The 17,414-nt window shown below is 41.2% G+C and overlaps 1 protein-coding gene across 3 annotated transcripts in view; it reads right to left on the bottom strand.

Annotated features, from left to right (window-relative positions):
- Window positions 1-17,414, bottom strand: part of CAPN3 (calpain 3) — a 36,515-nt gene that overhangs the window by 2,063 nt on the left and 17,038 nt on the right. Inside the window, exons 7-21 of one of the 3 annotated variants that reach the window (XM_068945988.1) lie at window positions 17,102-17,185; window positions 16,600-16,685; window positions 15,745-15,822; window positions 15,067-15,227; window positions 14,051-14,220; window positions 13,385-13,396; window positions 11,723-11,931; window positions 10,985-11,021; window positions 7,363-7,440; window positions 5,550-5,607; window positions 4,867-4,931; window positions 3,727-3,795; window positions 3,100-3,178; window positions 1,142-1,258; window positions 690-748 (exon numbers count right to left, since the gene is read on the bottom strand). In XM_068945988.1, the coding sequence (XP_068802089.1) occupies window positions 690-748; window positions 1,142-1,258; window positions 3,100-3,178; window positions 3,727-3,795; window positions 4,867-4,931; window positions 5,550-5,607; window positions 7,363-7,440; window positions 10,985-11,021; window positions 11,723-11,931; window positions 13,385-13,396; window positions 14,051-14,220; window positions 15,067-15,227; window positions 15,745-15,822; window positions 16,600-16,685; window positions 17,102-17,185 (1,362 nt within the window). Of the gene's footprint in view, window positions 1-689; window positions 749-1,141; window positions 1,259-3,099; window positions 3,179-3,726; window positions 3,796-4,866; window positions 4,932-5,549; window positions 5,608-7,362; window positions 7,441-8,785; window positions 10,006-10,984; window positions 11,022-11,722; window positions 11,932-13,384; window positions 13,397-14,050; window positions 14,221-15,066; window positions 15,228-15,744; window positions 15,823-16,599; window positions 16,686-17,101; window positions 17,186-17,414 lie in introns of those variants that run through there. The other 2 variants (XR_011141482.1, XM_068945989.1) reach the window with 2 other exon arrangements.

Here is a 17,414-nt window from a genome sequence, read left to right as displayed (position 1 = left end):
AAGATCAGAGGGAGTTCTTGCCTCATTTTCTCACAAGATAAATCTGAAACAACACTTTAAAACTAACTCACATTACTTGTTGTTGTATGGAATTTGCTACAGTAGTATTGAAATACTTTAATGGCTGTAGCTGGAAGGCCTAACTTAGTATGAAGCATTTGGCAGTAGGGAATTTTGTCTAAGGCTTCTTGCTCAAATTTCTTTCTTTGCGAACACGGAGTGTAATTTTTCTGTGTTCTTCCTAGGAGAAGACATGCTTTTAAATTTAAACTTTCCAAGTCTTCTGAATAAGATTAAAAAACAGTTAAGAACTAAACTGACCCTCGTTATCAGTTAACGTGTTTAAAATGAAGCATGTTTAATTAAATTGCCTCTTAAAAAAAGCTTTCAAAAATGTTTTGGAAACATGTTAAAGACGATATGAAAAGACACTTGTCTGCCCTCCGGTTGTGTAGTTAAGCACCAGCTGGAGTCTTGCACAGCAGCTGTGGCTGGCAGAGCCTGTATACATATGTTTTCTGTGTAAAATCAGTAGCAAAATTTTTAGCAGGTTTTGTGGACTCTTACCCACTGGATGATAATTTCAGACCAACTCTCATAGGCTTCCTCAAGGATGTGTGCAATGAATAATAAGATCAAAATTCAGTATCATGACAATGTGTTAGAAATACTGGAATAAGACTACTTACCTCCAAGACATTGAGTTTAATGATTCCATCTCCATCTTTATCAAAGGCATGGAATGCTCCTAAAGCAGGGAAAGAAAAATACAGGGAATAGATTAAATCACTGTGCTAGCAAAGAGTAAAGATGATCCCATATAGCAAACCACATTGTGTTCCCAGTGTGCCATCCAAACATGTGCAGATAGATATTTACTTACTTGGTTACCAAGTATTTCTGCTATGCTTTTCTTCAGCTAATATTGGAGAAATACAATGGCTTATTTTCTTTTGGGTTTGTATGGGATCGTTGTTATTTTTAGAATCCCTGAGCACATACCTTAAATTACTTAAATCACACATTTTAGCACATACCTAAAAACTATACATAGACAGTAGCACTTTAAAAACTTTTCTTCAAGCAGGATAATGTATTTCTGAGAGAGGAGAAATGCAGTAAAATGGGGATAGCCACTCACTGAACATAGCATCCAGTCGCACAAAGCAGCAGATGAAGCTGTCAAAGTCAATGTTCATGTTTTTGTCGGCATAGCGCATCGTAATGATGTCGTAGAGCTGGTTGTTCAGGCGAAAGCCTACAGAGGATGAGAAACAAGTTACAGCTGGGCTGCAGCTGCAGAGAACCGCTTGGGCCACTACGTCCTGGAGAAGAGGTTTGGCCTGCCTCAAGCACTTCCCAGGCCCAGCCTAGGCAGGCTCAAATGGGATGAAATACTACTACAGCCACAAAATAGTGCAGCTAGAAGGAGCTTCCCTGCGTCAGGCTATTTTCTTAAAACAGAAGAAACATTTTGAAATTAATACTTCAGAGTTCCAATAGCATATAACTTTTCTCATACTGCAAATATGAAGAGTCTGCACCAAAGAGCTTAAAATTTAGGTTAGCCTGATAGGAGTGAAAAAACAAAAACTGGGAGATGGAAACGTGGGATGAAGTTGCTATGCACAGTTATGCAGTGGCTGAAAAATAGAGAAGTGGGTAACTCCTTGGCTTGGTGTTATCAAACTACAGCACTGACTGCTGTAATATGCCACCCAACTTCTTAAAGGGTCTTTCATGATTTTGGCACTCTTGGTTGTTGGCTAAAACCAAGGTCATGCATGGCCTCTAAGCTGTAATACTGAGACTGGATTTAGAACTTTTTATTGTAAAATGTGTTCAGGGCAGGAGGTATTTAAATAAATTATTTTACATTGACTTTCCTGGTGAGAATGAAAACCTGGAAGATACAAAATGACCCATGTTTCTCCTGTTGCAAGAGTCCAAATCCAGATTTGAAGTTACAGAAAACAGTTACTGACTTTTTGTAAAGTAAAATATAGCTATCTGTTTCTACTCCTTGATGAACTGCTACTGGTAACTGTTTGTTGATATACCAGGATACTGGTGAAGATGCAGGGACACTGAAATCATCACACTTAAATTTATAGTGAGACTCCTGACTTCTGAATAAAAAAGTCTTCTTGCTCCCTTAAAGAAACAGGAGGTGATAAATTTGCTATGGGAAGCCTGCTGTCTACAGAAACAAGTGCACCACTGTGTTTGAGAGAAGAAGCAAGAAATATTAACAGTCTCTCTTTGCAAGATGAATTTCATTAATTGCAACTATTAAAAAAACAGTCTTTGTTCTTGCTGCACGGGTAGAAGAAGAAACTGAGACCACAGTGGCTCACTGTCTTTGCTACCCAGCCAGCCACCAGCTACTGCGTGGCAGTGCAACGCAGCAGCAAGTTCAACTAGCGATGTGGTTCTGCTCTGCAGTCAGAGCCAAAAGAGATGGTATAGCAACCTCTACATACAGTCCGGCCTTTCCTGCCAGAACGAGCAGAACGCGATGCCATATGAAGCAGGTCAGGGCTGGCAAACAGCCAAGCCAGGTGCACGCTATCGGCATCTAGAAAAGGGCTGCCGGCAGACAAAATGCCTGCTGCTGCTTGTCCCCTCCCTCAGGCCACCGCTGCATGTTGATACGGTGTGTTGGGAACGGGGCTCTGCGTCATCACAGCCGCTGCCTCGGGGTGGAGGGGGCCCTGGGGAGACAGATATCTTCCTATTGCAACGTGTCACCTACGCAGCGGGATGAATGTAAAGCACAGCGGGTGAGAAGGGAGGTCACATCAGGTTTGCAAGAGCCTGAATGAAAGAACCTTACAATGGCAAAGCATTATTCATTAAAAAGTGCAAAGAGTTGAGGAGATTATTTGGTCAGTAGGCGTACAATACTCGCACTCTGGATATTTGAAAGCATCTGTTGGGGAAATGAGGGATTTTGGGATTTCTCTAAGGTCTCTCTTTAAAAGGCTGCATGACTTTCCTGTTTCCTCTTTGTAACACACCAACCAAAATGAGATTTCAGCTCTTATCTATTTCTTCCTCTTTCTTCAACTGTTGGGCATTGACTGCTAGGGGTAATACCTGCGTCCTTGACTGCATTACGCATCTCATAGCTGTTAATCGTTCCAGAATGATCCGTGTCATAACGCTTGAAAATTTTCTGGAAAAATAGAAAAATAAATGTACAACAGAAATAAAAACTGGGATACATGCTCTAGGCTTTAGGCACTTGAAGGCTTTGTCATCTGCCTTCTACTCCTGCTGGGCAGTCTTAGTTGTTAGCACAGTCCCAAAGTATAATTATTTAGTCCTATGCTGTGAAAGGCAAAGAACTCTTTCTCCTAAAGACCCTCTTTGTTTGCCTTGAGTTTAGGCTGTAAATCCTCTCTCTTGATTGTCCTAATTAAGATATTTGTGAGGCCTGGATCTAGTTCCCATCACCCTCTTGCTCAATCTCACGTGCATCCATTATGTTCTGATGGGGGAAATCCTTACATTAGGGGTTAGTTAGTGTTGGAGCTTCAGTGATGTGGGTTGCTTAGGCTGTGAGTAGGATGAGGAAAGTTATTAATTTTTGAAGGCTGATCTATAATTTTTTGAGCATTTGTTTTGTTATAGTGTTATAGTGCATGTAGAGAGGTTTGTTTCTCTTACGTGAGCTTTTTGCACCATGGAAGTTTTGAAGGACAACACTGAAAACAGCAATACCTGCCAGCTTTTAATCTTGTCCCAGAGATGTCGGAACTCATCAAAGTTTATCTTCCCTGAGCCATCTGTCTGTGGTGTGAATATTCAGGTTAAAAAAATAAAGTAGAATTAGTAAGTCTACAGCCACTGGTGAGAGGGGATGAATGTGAAACCTAGTTCAAGATTTCCTCAGCATTAAGAGTTGGCTGAAGTGTGCAGTAAAAAATTTGTGCATGTTGTTGATGTTGAATTGTATTTTGTTACAGGAGGGTAAAGTGCTATTTTTCTTGTGTAGAAGCAAACCTGTAGTATAGGAAAGCAGCTTGCTCCTGTAGCTATTGTAAAGTACATGTAAGCAGGATGTTCCGGTGGAGTCCTTTCAAATGCCTCCTAATGTGAAGCTTCCCCTAGATTTTTTAGACAGCTGAGCTTTGTCCTAGAGTGAAGCTCTTTCTGATTTGCTAAAAGTGAAACCAAAAATAAGCAAAACACTGACTAAAACCATTTACAAAAAGTACTTAGGCTCCAACCATTATGCTTTTAGATTGTAGTTAAAATTTTGTTCTGATGATGTTTTGATGATGTTTGCTTGTGTGCTCTCAGAATCATAGGTGATGTCAAACAGGAAAGCCGAGTGATGTGGTGTTGTAGATAAGCCTGTGTGGCATCTTGTAGCGTGTTTTACCACGCTTGCTCTGAGACAATTTCTATATACGTGGGGTGCACATATTATACAGTGAAATGTATAATACATTATAAATGTAAAGGTAAGAGAGAAGTATACGAAATTTGTTGGCAAAATACTTTATATATGTTGAATAGGCTTTAAAAAAAAGACTTCTTATGCTTTAGTACATAAACTGATACCTAAGGGAGAGTATCATACTGATGTACTTATTCTGTAGTTCTCTGCTTTGGGATGTTTTCATTTGCCACCTATGCTAATGCTGAGATGACTGGAATTAAGATGCGCCAAACCTGAAACGCTTTGTGTTATCTGGCTACAGAATGTCAAGTACTGCTTCGCTTCCCTGAGTTACTAACTTGCATTTGACATGGCTCAATAACAAGTGGTGGGGGTTGGAGTGACATGGGGAATAGTAAAACTCAAGTGGCCTCGAGTTAAGTATCAAGCATTCCCCTTTCACTGGAAAAGGATACATCCATCAAAGCAATCATGCTGCGACAGGATTCCAGTTCAAATCCTTCTGTCTTTAGGTCCTTATCTGCAATAAATGATCACAGGTAAGAACAGATCATGCAAGTCAGCAGGTGCTTCTTCCTCTTAGGCATGACTTTACTCAAAGTAGAAGCAAATCCACTTCCTTCATCTTTCGAGAAATGAGTGAGAGAAATCAAGAAAGGCTTTTGGTTTTTGCTTGTCAATTAGAGAATTAGGCTTTCTTGACGTACTCTAAACAACTTCAGTCTGCACGTTTCTAGAATACTCTACACTAACTTCTAGGTAACTAAGCGAACCCAGGGTCGGTTGGCTGAAGTTTGTTATACAGGGGGGAAAAAGTCCACCTCTCCATTAGAGTTTTTTAAGGGTATTTGTTGACTGCTAGGAATGCTATATTATCCTGCTTGGTGCTTTCAACGAGCTTTTGCTCATTTCTGCATTATCAGCCTGCATCACTGTAGAGACTTTTATTATATATAGTGAGCATCTCTATGAAAAATTCAGTCTGCTAAAGTCTTAGATGGAGATTGCATGGAAGTGTAATGAGGAAACTTATGAACTTGAAGAGTAAGTACTTTAAGAATGGCACTTGGATGGGGAAGGGGATACTCTGTGTTACAGATTTTTGTCCAGAGTTATTGAAAACCATGCTGAAACTCACGTTTTTTTACAACGTTATTGAGAACGTTCCTGAGTTCTTCAGCATTGATCTCCATGTCCTGGTGAGAAATGTGGGGAGAATACCATTAACAACAATATTCGTTACTGAGCAAATCATTTCATGGACGGATATCCTAAAAGAACAAGGTCTTTATCTGATCACATTTCAATCTGGCATGTGCTTTAAACTAGAAGGAAGTCTAGGTTCATATAAACATTGGCCCAAATCTTTCCCCAGGCTGCAGCTACACCTTTGATAGATCAAAAGTTACTGTATACCATTTGTGTGGTCCACTACATCACTTAGAGGGTTCTGCTGTCTTAGTGTTAACTTGCCCTTATCTGATGTGTTACTGCATATGTCTGTTACCTTGGGATCCATGGCCTACCCTTGAGCTCAGGTTCCTCTGAGCACCTCTGCTGTGAGCATTGGGCTGGGACTGGGGCATTTCAAAACTGGATAAAGAGCAAGAAACTGAGAAAGATGACTTAAACCTTTCCTTCTTGCTCTTTGTCCAAGTTATTTTCTTCTTGGGTGGCACTGAGGGTCAGGCTTGTTCGTTGACAAACGTTCACAGATAAGGGGAAAAGTTTCTACAAGCTTAAAATCAGAAGTAATTGCCTTGAAGTTAGTGGCATTGCGTAGGTGGAAATCAAAGCAAGTCAGAAGGGAAACGGCTAGATCATGAGCTCTGTGTACCTTTTTTTTTTTTTTTTTTTTTGTGACCAGAACAGATACTGTGCAGGAATGTCTGTTCCTAGGATAGACTTGCATTGATTTTTTTTTTTTTTTTTAAGTACAGGTCCTTTACTGCTGGAATGATGGAACAGGTAGAGAGACTAATTGCATGCGTACTAATATATTTTGCCTCTGTCTTGTCTAACACTTTTTTTCTTCCTGCTCCCAGGATTAGTAAGAGGAAGATATGTAAACACTTGTGACTTAAAAACCACCACCAACATGACTTAAAAAATTATTCAACAAACAATTCCTCCTCTTCACAAATTAGTTTTTGATTTCTCAGAGTTTCTTTACAGGTGGAATTATGTCACCTTTGCTTTTTGAATGTTTATAGTGAGTTGAATTCTGGAACTGCAGTGACAAATTATTTGGCTATAGAGTCAGAATCTGAGGTGCTGGTTTCCCATATTGTTCTGCCCTGGGGATGGCTCTCTGTAGGAGTAGAGAGCAAGTCTGTTCTTTGTCCGGGCAATCGTCCTGCTTCTGAATTAACAACCAGATAACAAGTAAAGCTAATTAAGCTTTCATTAGTCAATTAATCTGTCTTCAGAGAACAAGATTAAAGTTGCCAAACCTACTTTATGTCGTTTATTTAACTATAAGAACAACTAGTAACGTCAAGTCACTGTTAAGTCAAAAAGCCAAATGTGAAAGTCTCTGTATCCCATTACATGAGTTATGCTCTTGAGTTATGCTGTTCTTTGATTTGCTTCTAACTTCCCTAATTAAGCATATACTGGAGAGCATTTTATTTTTAACTTGTTTATATGTTATGCAAAATTGTTTAAGAAATCCTGTATAGCCTCATGTAGTAGCAATAGGAGTAAAAAGCTGAATTTAAATATGGCTTCCTTGCACACAGTGAAAAGAACAGCTGTGCTGTCGTTCCGAAGTTACATGTGTGCCTGAGGACAGCAGTGTACTTAATTGGATTTTGATTTGATTTTGCTGAGCTGGAGATCTCAAAGGAAATTTGGTGAAGAACTTCAGTGTTTTGAATCTGTGAAGCGGGAGATGGCTGTTGTGGCTAGGCTGATTTGAAGGCACAGATAGGGATTGGTTGAGTACTCACATCCCCTGCGATCTGCCGGAAAATATTCCGAAACTGTTTTTCCTCTTCACTTGCTTCGCGAATTTTTGCTGAAGCACGCTGAAAAGATACAAGCAAAGAAAAAATACAACATTAGCCCAGTGGGAAAGAGAAAGGAATCCGAGGGGCTGGACGACTCAATTGCCCTTGCTCTGAAACAACCTCTTAGCAAAACCTGAGCTTCAGAGGAACATGCCCTCATGATCCTTTCCCTTTTCTTTTTCTAGCAAATTGTTAAACGTATTCCTCAGGGAAGCTACTGAGTTTTTAACTTCATCCTATTGCTCTCATTTATCTTGGAACAAGCCTGAATGATTACTTTCACTTCAGGTTGTTTATCTTCTAATGTTTTGTTTCGAAACACTATAAAGGAGAAGTTGGGAGCAGAAGAGTCTGCTCCATAGCCCTGTAGGCTGTGAACTGACCAGAAGGACTCGGAGTTGAGAATGCTTTTTTAGTGTGGGAGGTCCCTTTCTTAAGAGAAGTATCACAGAAGATGGCTTCACTTCTGTCGCTTTTCTTTTTCTAGGACACATGCAAAGAGCAAGCCTGAACTCTGAGGCTGATACCTCAAGTGTGTTGGAAAAAAACTATATATTTTTTCCTGATATTGTTAAATTACAGGAATTACATGCAAAAAATAAAGTGAATTTCTTGGCTTAGTTTTTATCTTTGTTTGTCTAAACTCAATAGAAAGTTAAGGTGTAGTTCCCACTTCACCACATACATGCTCTGGCAGTCATGCAGCCAAACAGCAATGCTCTCTGTAAGCAGGGACCCCATAAGCCATGGCTTCAAACACCATGAGCTTGGGTTCAGGATCTGGCTGCTGAATCTCTGGTCCCTCCTCTGCCTTCTGTGGACACAAATTCTCAGCTCGCTATCCTGCTTTTTTCCCCCCTCTCTAGGAGTGAAAGAAGAGTAGAGTGCAGGGCCTCCTGGGACTACTCAGCCTTTTTCCATCTGGCCAGCAGGGAATGGTACAGGGCCACATAATGTGCGAGGGGGAGAGGCCATGGTCAGTGCCAGGAGCCTCTTGAAGCTGCTCCTGCATGACTTGCGCATGTGCTGTCTGTAAAGTATGTACCGCTTTGGGGCGGCTGAGCTACAGTGGATTGAACTTTGCTTCTCGGTGGGGAAGAGATCTCCCACAGCCTGGATACTGATATAAACGAGAGCAACCCGGAGCTGTTTTCAAGCAACAGCATCCTCCTGTGCAGGCATTAAATAAGTGAAGGGATAGTCTCTGTTCTAAAACAGAATCTTGTTCTAAAACTAAAACTTGTTAGACCACCTAAAAGCAATGCAAATTATGTTAAGATCTGATGAAAAGCAGTTAAGGATCTAAAGATACTTTGCCCCATTGTACTCTGCCCAGCCACTCCTTCATGCTAGCCAGACCATGCTCTATTTTCTGCCTTGCCAGGTGCTGCAGGAACCTTTTTCTCATCTATGCTGTTTTTTTCACCATCTTTGCCGGAGTCTTCATCTGCTGTCAACTCCTTATTGCTGTTTGCTATGTCAGAAACAAAGATGATAGGCTAGAAGAAGAAGGAAGAGAGCAAAAGGAAAAAAGTGGAAATTACACAAGAAGTAGTGGGGAAAGTATTTGGGCCACCCATTCTGTGGTAAAGCGCATGCTGCAACAGCTCCCACCCGTGACAGGGCACCCAAGAAGCCACAGCAGGGAATGTGAGAGAGGAATCTCTGAAATTACTGCTTTCCTCATGCTAAAAAGAAAGCTGCAAAACTCCTTGCATAACCTTTGGCTTTTTAAAAAAAATTGTTATTTTTTTTTTTTAAACAAAGGAAGCCACTCGGAATTGCAGTTAAACTGAACTTGCCCTTCTCCATGAAAGATAGTAACACTTTATGAAAAACGGAATCCAAATCCTACACATAAAATGAGTTTATTGTATATCTATAGGAGCTTGTTAGCTATGTAAAGCTTATGTTCTTTCTCTGTATTGATTCTTGATGCATTCAGCTGTAGGGTGCCACATGCAATTCATGGACAATTTTGGATATATGTGAAAGAGGAATCAAAAATAGTCAGCCACATTAATCTTCAGAATATTTCTCTTTTTTGTATCCTTCCCCCTCCCCCAGCCAATAATTTTACTTAAGCTCGGAGTATGTTTTCTGGTTGCTAAACGGGTTTTACAGAATGCAAAAGAGAATCCAAGTCTTGGTGAGCAGAAACCTTGAGAAAGAGGAGTAGCTGTATTAGGCACTGGAAAGGGAACATGAGGGCACGGGTCTGGAGGAGGGGTGCTTTTCACTGGAACAAGAATATCTGGGTGTCTGTGGAGGGGCGGAAAGGGCAGGCAGTTGAGAGACAGGCTTATAAAGCTGGAAAGTTTCACTGCTACTCTTCCTCTGAGTGAGAGGAGTACATGATGCTATAGCTATTTAATTAGTTTTTAAGTGTAGGAAGACAAAATCTTGGCTGCCTGCAAACAGCCTCTTATCCAGTGTCCTTCATTAACTAGATCAGTTTCCAGATGCAGAGAAATCACTAACGACAAGAAAGAACTCAGCTCCTGCTGCATGCATTGCACATGCTCTTTTCCTTGCTGGCATTCTGCACGTTGCCCACGTACCCACCTTGCCCTTTTTCTTTTTCTGTAGAAAGAGTTTAAAAAAAAGTGTTTATAAACAGAATTGTACATTTCATACAGATCGTACAGAGGAAGATAGGTGCTATTTTTTCTTTCCCTTTCTTGAATTTATTTTTCCTGTTCATCTATATTCTTACAGTTCTCAAATCTGAAAAATTGAGAGGGGAAAATGCACCCACAAATAAATTGTATACTGAAGGACAGGAACTGCAGAACCATATCAAAGCAGTGGCCCATTTCATCTGGGGCTTTGTCTGCATGAATAAAATCTCTATTCTAGCTTTGGCTGTATTACTCTTCTTTCTCCCAACCAGTCAGGGCCATAGAAATGCAAGTTCTGTTCCCATGAATCAATGTTATTTTAAATGGCAATTAAATTCCACCAGATCTGGGGAGCTTTTTTGTTACTGTGGCAGCAAATGAAAGGGAAGCACTTTGAGCAAGGTTTACTGGTATTCTATTTTGTGCAAGAGCATTCCCTCTGTTTTTTCAAGACTAATTCTACTGCTAGCTCTAATATATTCATACAGATATGTAAAAACTCTGGCCAAAGAGTCAGAGCTTGTCATGGATGCTAGTTTGAATCATGTTATCATCTGGATTCCTTTCCAGAAAGCATGTAGTTCAAAATAAGATACTTTTTTATTAGATGAGATGCCAGTTTTACAAATCAAAAATCCTGGAGCACAAATCTAGGCCTTCTCCAGAGTATGAATACCCTTACTGGACAAAGGCAATAAAAATGCTTCTTTACACCAAGAGCAGGTTTCAAACCATATAAAAGACTTTGGTCTGTCTGAATCATGAAGTAGTGTATATAAAGCCAAACATTAGTAGAAGTGTTTTGATGAGAACACTGGGATTTTTGATAATGGAATGGTCATGTGGCTACAATGGTTCCCAGCTACAGATTTTGCTAGATATGACAGTCCTTCCCCTTCTCCCACTATTCATATGCAAAAGAGGCATAGGACAGTACTCACTGATGGACGTTGTGCTTCAATCATGTTTTCAACTTCCCTAGAAGAAGGCAGAAAGTAAATGAATCAGGAAAGTGGCTGGTCCCTTTTTTTTTTCTTTTGTTTCTGCAGCTCGTTTGTAAGCAGCCACTTGAACTTGCCAGTGGCTTAGGTTGGCTGTCAAGTATTACTGTTGCAAACTCCAGACATAGCTTTTCCCTTTGAGCTGAGCATCCCATGTATCACCTCCAAGAATGCTGCTGCCTGGTTTGCATCCTTTCGGAGCGTTGCCACCACTGAACTGTGGTAGCTGGCGGTAAGACAGGAGCTCTTTGGCTCTAAGCAATGTAAAACTGGCTGCCAATTTGCTGAGGTCTGGAAACCCACAAGAAGAGCAGGGTAGAAAAGAAATAACTACCTATTCGCGTGTTTCCTTCATGACTGAAGTCAGATCTGATTCAGTGATCTGGCTGACAAAAGCTTCAATCAGTGGCATATAGCAAGAAGCAACAAACTGTTTCACTTTCATCATAAAAACTGCAAAGGGTAAGTGGTAAGCTCCTCCAAAGACAGTTCAAAGCATGCTCTTGTTAGGCTTTAAGGGAAGCTCAGGGAAATGAGTTTGCAGCTTCAGGTTCTTAAGGGGGTTAAGGACACTGTACGAGATATGAGAGCACTGTGAGGCAAACTTAGGACATGACTATAACAAACTAGTGAGCTCAGCCTCTCGTTTTGGGCCAGACAAACGGATTTGGTACTTACTCGGAAAGACTTCTTTTCTCCGAGAAGACCCTCAGGATGAATTCTCCCTCCTGGTGAGGTTCATACGTTGATGGGATGACAACGTACTCACTGGGTGGTAGCCGGAAGCGCTCAGAGATTTCTCGCATGTTTATGTAGGTCTTACTTCTAGCTTTGGAGGCATTATAGAGGAAAAAATCCTTTTGCAAGTGGTGCTTATTACCATGCATCTGCAGAACAAATGAGTCAAACAATGTCTTCAGCAAAATTTTACATGTTCCCTAGGTGGTTCCCTATGCAGGCAGCACATAGTCATGACAGAAGACAAATGAAACGGTAGCTTAGCATGCAGGGAGCTGATTGGGACTGCTAGCTGGTATGAAGTCTTTCATATTTAAGCCACTACTGGCTAGGTTCAGTTGGCTTCTGAAGGCTACTCCATGGCCCACCTGGAGTGTGTTGGCAGGTTTGCCCACATTGTTGAGATGCTGCTGCGCAGTGACCAGGCAGCACTAAGACACAGTGGTCTTGGACATCTCTGCAGGGTCGGTCTCCTCCCTGCAGATCTTTCCTTGCGAAAGAGTTGAGGTGTGCTGGTGCACTGTTATAGCCTCAGCAATATATCCAGTAAAGTGAGACTCTCACAGGCTGGCTGTCTCTTGTCAGCACTAAAATTATTATCATTTTTTAAATCAATAACAATGAAACTTAAATCATATCTGATTCAAAGGCAATTCTCTTCTGCGGTATAGATGCTTTTATCTGACTCTCTAACTGTGTGTGATTAAAGTTCAGCTGCTCTCTTTTGAGGGTGGTGTGGCAAGGAATGATATATGCAAGCTCCTACATATAGCATGGAAAGGTGAAGGTGTTTTCTGTGGAGACTTGTCCTTGGCTGGACAAAATGCGAACTGTCTATCAGCTTCAGATACATGATCATCAAATTTTGCATTGGTTCAAATACGAAAATCAAGTCAGGGACTGTGGGCTACAAACACTTGCTAGTCGTTTTCTGCAGAAACAACCAGCTGTAAAACAGTCAATAAAGTCAACAATCAGGTTGTCATCTTTACATTTGCCAGGTAGCATAGCTTTGATGTGAGCTTATTGCAAGACTTGTGGTGTCAATGGTTCAGCTGCTGGCAAGCGCAGAAAAACTTCATTGTGTACATTTAATATGTGCTTTCTTTGTGATCACAATAGCTGAAAATATCACTGTTTTCCAGAGAAAACAGTTAAATAACAGACAATGAATTCTGAAAACGGAGAGACAGCAAATTCTATGGCTGCACAAAGTATGGCCACTGACATTGTTTGCAGGAGGAAACAGAATTGATCTAGGGTTCTTCTATATGGAGTGTAACATCTAAGAGATTGCTGATATAGTGTGTTGTGGTCCAGACTCACTGACTGAAAGCCATGTCCAGATCACATAGAAAATAGAAAAGAAGAATTGAGGAAAAGGTGAAGGTGAAAATAAGGTGTGAGTGAGAAGGAATTCAAAATAACTCACAAAATGTTACTCATAAACACTCAAAGAGGAAAGATTAACAGCTTCATTTGCGTTGCATCCCTGAAAACAAACTTGACTGGACAATTTCCAGCTGACTTACAGACAGGCACAACAGTAACACTATCTGAGTATACATCAAGATGTCAACTCTGCCTCCATTCTGCTCATACCTCTTTGGGCACCTTAGGGAGAAACAAAGAAAAGAAACAGTCAGGGGTGCTAGGTGAGTCCACTTGTTTAAAAGATCACATAAAAGGGTGTTCACAGACTTCTAGGGATGCAGCAAGTAATTAAAACATCCTAAGTTATATAAATATAGTAAGCAACTTCTCCCTTCCTTTCTGGATTTCTTGGATTCTACATAAGATCCATTAAGACTAGAGCTAGACGTGTTTGTGCAAGGAATCAAGCAAATGGACTTCTTTGAAGTAAATAGGGATAGAGGTTGCTCGCTATATTTGAAAATTGTCTTGAATGCCCCCTCATCTGTTCAATAACAGATCCAGTTTTACATGATTCTGGCAATGCAACGTTTAACTTCAGCAAGAATGAACAGTTGATTGAAGAATATATGGGACAGAGTATGTTAACATCTGACATTAAGTGACTATAGAAGCCTGCTGCTTCTAGATGGCATGAATCCTGAGATTACTATGGGCTAAATGGTTACAAAACCTGGAATTTCTCTTCCCTCTTCCAGGTTTTTCCCTTGAGTGCTTTGAAAAGCAAAAATTGCAATCACGTAGTCAGGCTGAATTGATTCAGTCACTGGGAAATGCATACTGTTGGGATTTGTGACCACCGGGCAGAGCACAGAGCCTGGATAGCGCTAGTACCTCATAGATGGCAAAGCCGATAGTGTACAGGTTGGCTCCCAGCTTGCGTTCTTTTCTCCTGTTTTTCTGCATCAGTGCTACAAGAAAGCTGCAGATCACCTCCTCATCCTCAGGATCATCATCTTCCTCCAGAAGCCTCAAGCGATACTGGGGATTGGTCCAAAATGTATCTGTGGAAATCCCACCAACGGCCCCAAAGCAAACATGGAAAGCTTCAGTTTTCTAACAGTACTCATTATCAAGAGAACTTTCAATGTTCCCTATCTGTTGTTCTTGAGGGAAAAGTTAAAATTGGGTTAATCTTCTTATATGTTCATATTTTACATAGTTCTAGCCTCTAATGCAAAAACTGGCTTCCATGTTAGAAATTATACCATGTGATTCTCTTCTACCTCCTTTGCAAGTTGTTATATACATTTCTCTTATTAACAGCTCGAGGTATATTTTCTTATGTCTTCCTGCTCTGATCCCTGCAGCACAGCTTCCCAGCCTTTTGGAAATAAGCTTTCTTATTTTTGTTGAGAAGAATTATGTATCCCCTCATTGTCAAGCTGCTCCTCTCAGAGCATATTTTGCTCTCCCTGTTTGCCTTTGTTTAAACTGTTTAATTTTTCTCTCTGTGAACACCACATGGGGGGAGTTTATTGATTTATATCCTATATATTTCTGTAAAACTTTTCTTTAACAATGTAAAACTCAAGTCAAAGCTAATTTAGAAAACCTTCTGTGCCTTGACGGCTCAGGAAATCCCTTGGCCAATACTGTAAGGCAGCCATCTCTAGGGGCAACTGCTGAAACTGTTTGGCTGTTCAGCAACTGTTACGCATGACACAACTGTGTAGATAAGGAGGACTGAAAGTGAATTAGCATCTGATAGACTTCCAAAGGACCCAAAGCTCGCAGAAAGTGGGGTTTCCCAAATGAAACCTAGTGTACAGAGTGAAATTGATATCTATCTTGGGGAAACATATGAAATATTTTAACTATCTCTGTCAGGACTGCCTTACGGTGCTCACCTGGATAATTGCGGCAACCTCCAGCTGAGCAGCCTCTCACCCAGCGCCCTTCGTTGACTGACACGGTCCAGGTCTGGAGTTTATCAGCTTCCAGAGTATCAGGTGTGAGGTTACAGATCTCAAGTTTTGTGAAGTGTCTCATGAAATCTTCAAATGATATCCTAGAGGAATTGAGGGGAAAGTGAATCCAAGTGTATTTAAATGGCGGGCAGTAGTCTGAAAGACAAACTGTTCCTGGCTAGGAGTGAAGGAGTGAAGGAGAGCAGCCCACATCATACTGCCCCTATTACAGCAAGTTTGCAATGCAAGCTCAACTATTTTTCTATTGTGTTTGGGCAATTATCGTGTGTACAGCTCCAAACCAGGTATGATGCTTGCTGCCTTTCTCCCTGCTGGTGACTGGAGGACACTGGAGAGAGAGGCTGGTACTTGGGAAGGGGGGGTGGAGCGTGTGTGGAAATGTGGGATAATTAGGAGGACTGTGATGGTGGGACTCGATACACCCTGGTGGAAAATTGAGGGTATTGCAGAGTGGGTCTTACTGGGAACATGAAGGGGAACGGGGAACAGGGATTATGGCGATAGTGTTAACAGATTTAAGTGGTGCAGCGTGACTCTTTTCAGTCACAATTGCATATCTCCTAGAGAAACACAAGGTTTTTAAACAGATATTCTCACCAGAATTCCCCATCCTCCGCAATCTTGTGTTGCAAGCGGATTTTCTCTGCTTCAGGAATGAAGTTCCACTCCTCTGATCTACCAAAAAACCAAACAAGTTACACTATATTTTGAAATACCTAGTTTTCATGAAAATTGCTGTTTTTTTACTGTAAGCCTTGCAGTGTGGAAAGCCAACAGTTATTTTGCTGTATTTTTGTGAGCTCTGCAAACGTGTTTCAATGCTATCCTCTCTACATGCTCAGAAGGAGAACGGTTCCAACATAATAGCCCTGTTCCTCCTTGCCTTCCCTTCAGGCTTCCTCTTAGCAGCACTGAAATCTACTGAGTTGTGTTTATTTTGTTTAGCTTGGAGATGAAAGTGCTTGCAGACTCTCATTGCTGAAGTGAATAGCTACCAAAAGTCCTTTTAGTAAAACCTGATGAGAAGCTTCATCCACACTCACCTACGTGCTGATATCTCATTTCCTCCAGTTTTTCCATTACATAAAAGATTCTTCCACTGTAACTCCTTCTCTTGACAATGAACATTATAAAACTTGTAGGACAGTAAAATATGACTGTGTCATTGGGCTGGGTTCTCTCTTTGTTTCCCTTGATTAAAGCCCCTCTCAGCATTTTCTTCTAGTTGGGGGTGTCTTTTGTTTGTTTTATCGGTTGGTTTGGGTTTGGTTCTTCTTACAGGCTCAGCTAAGCGCTCGCTAAATACTATCAGCTTCAAAGTGTCAAAATGATAGAAAAAACTATTCAAATACCCCTTCCTTAAATGTTAGAGTCCCACACAATCTGTTTAAGAGGAAATAAAACTGCAATTTTTTAAATCACATCAGGCTCCTAGACATGCTTTTTACTCACTTGTCGCTCCAAGGTCCGTTCCATTCCACCTGTCCCCAGGGGTTCCTTAGCCTTACCAGCCTTATTTTCTCCCCTTTAAATGTTGTCTAGTTGAAAAAGAAAGCAACAAGGATGAACTAAGTTATTTAATGCAAAGTAGGCTCAAAAGGAAAATTTGTTTGTCAAATTGCTGACATCAATTCCCTGAGCAACTGTGCTTTCTGCAGCAGTCGCCTAGCCTGCTTCACGTGAGTGGGGGGAGTCTGTAAGAACAGGAGGTGGCCAGCTGTGGCCATGCTGGTTCCCTTAGCCCAAGCAGGCCATGCTGGAACATCCATTTCCCTACAGAGCTGAAACTTGGACAGCTTTGCTTTTCCACAGAGCTTTCCCTTATTTAGGTATGAGTTTTGTTTCCTAAGCTGCTCATTTCTTCCTCATTTCTTCATAGCTTGGCTGAAACGCATGATGCTAGGCCAGTCTAAACCACAGCTCCCAATAGCCAGAGGAAAGGACTAGTACGTACCTCCTCCACTGCTGTGACAGAGTAGGCATGGCCTTTGACCAGCCCGCAAGCCATCCGGGTTTCATACTGCATTGGCATTATGGTCTGTTAGACACAGAATTAAAACCAGTTAGAGGCATTTGAGGCTCATCCGGATGCTCTAAGGCAGCGATTGCCACCCAGGGTTCTTGCAGACAGGAAACAGTTTGGGTGACAGCATTTTTTGTCTTGTTCTTTTCTTCCCCTTTTGTCAAGGCAACCAAGGTTAGTGCCTGCAGAATGAATGTTGCTGTTTGCTAAACGTGAATAATAGCAGCAAAAAGTTAATGAGATC

Source organism: Struthio camelus, chromosome 5, assembly GCF_040807025.1.
Source record: "Struthio camelus isolate bStrCam1 chromosome 5, bStrCam1.hap1, whole genome shotgun sequence".
In the NCBI taxonomy this organism is placed as follows: Eukaryota; Metazoa; Chordata; class Aves; order Struthioniformes; family Struthionidae; genus Struthio; species Struthio camelus.
This window is presented reverse-complemented; position numbering and strand designations above follow the sequence as displayed.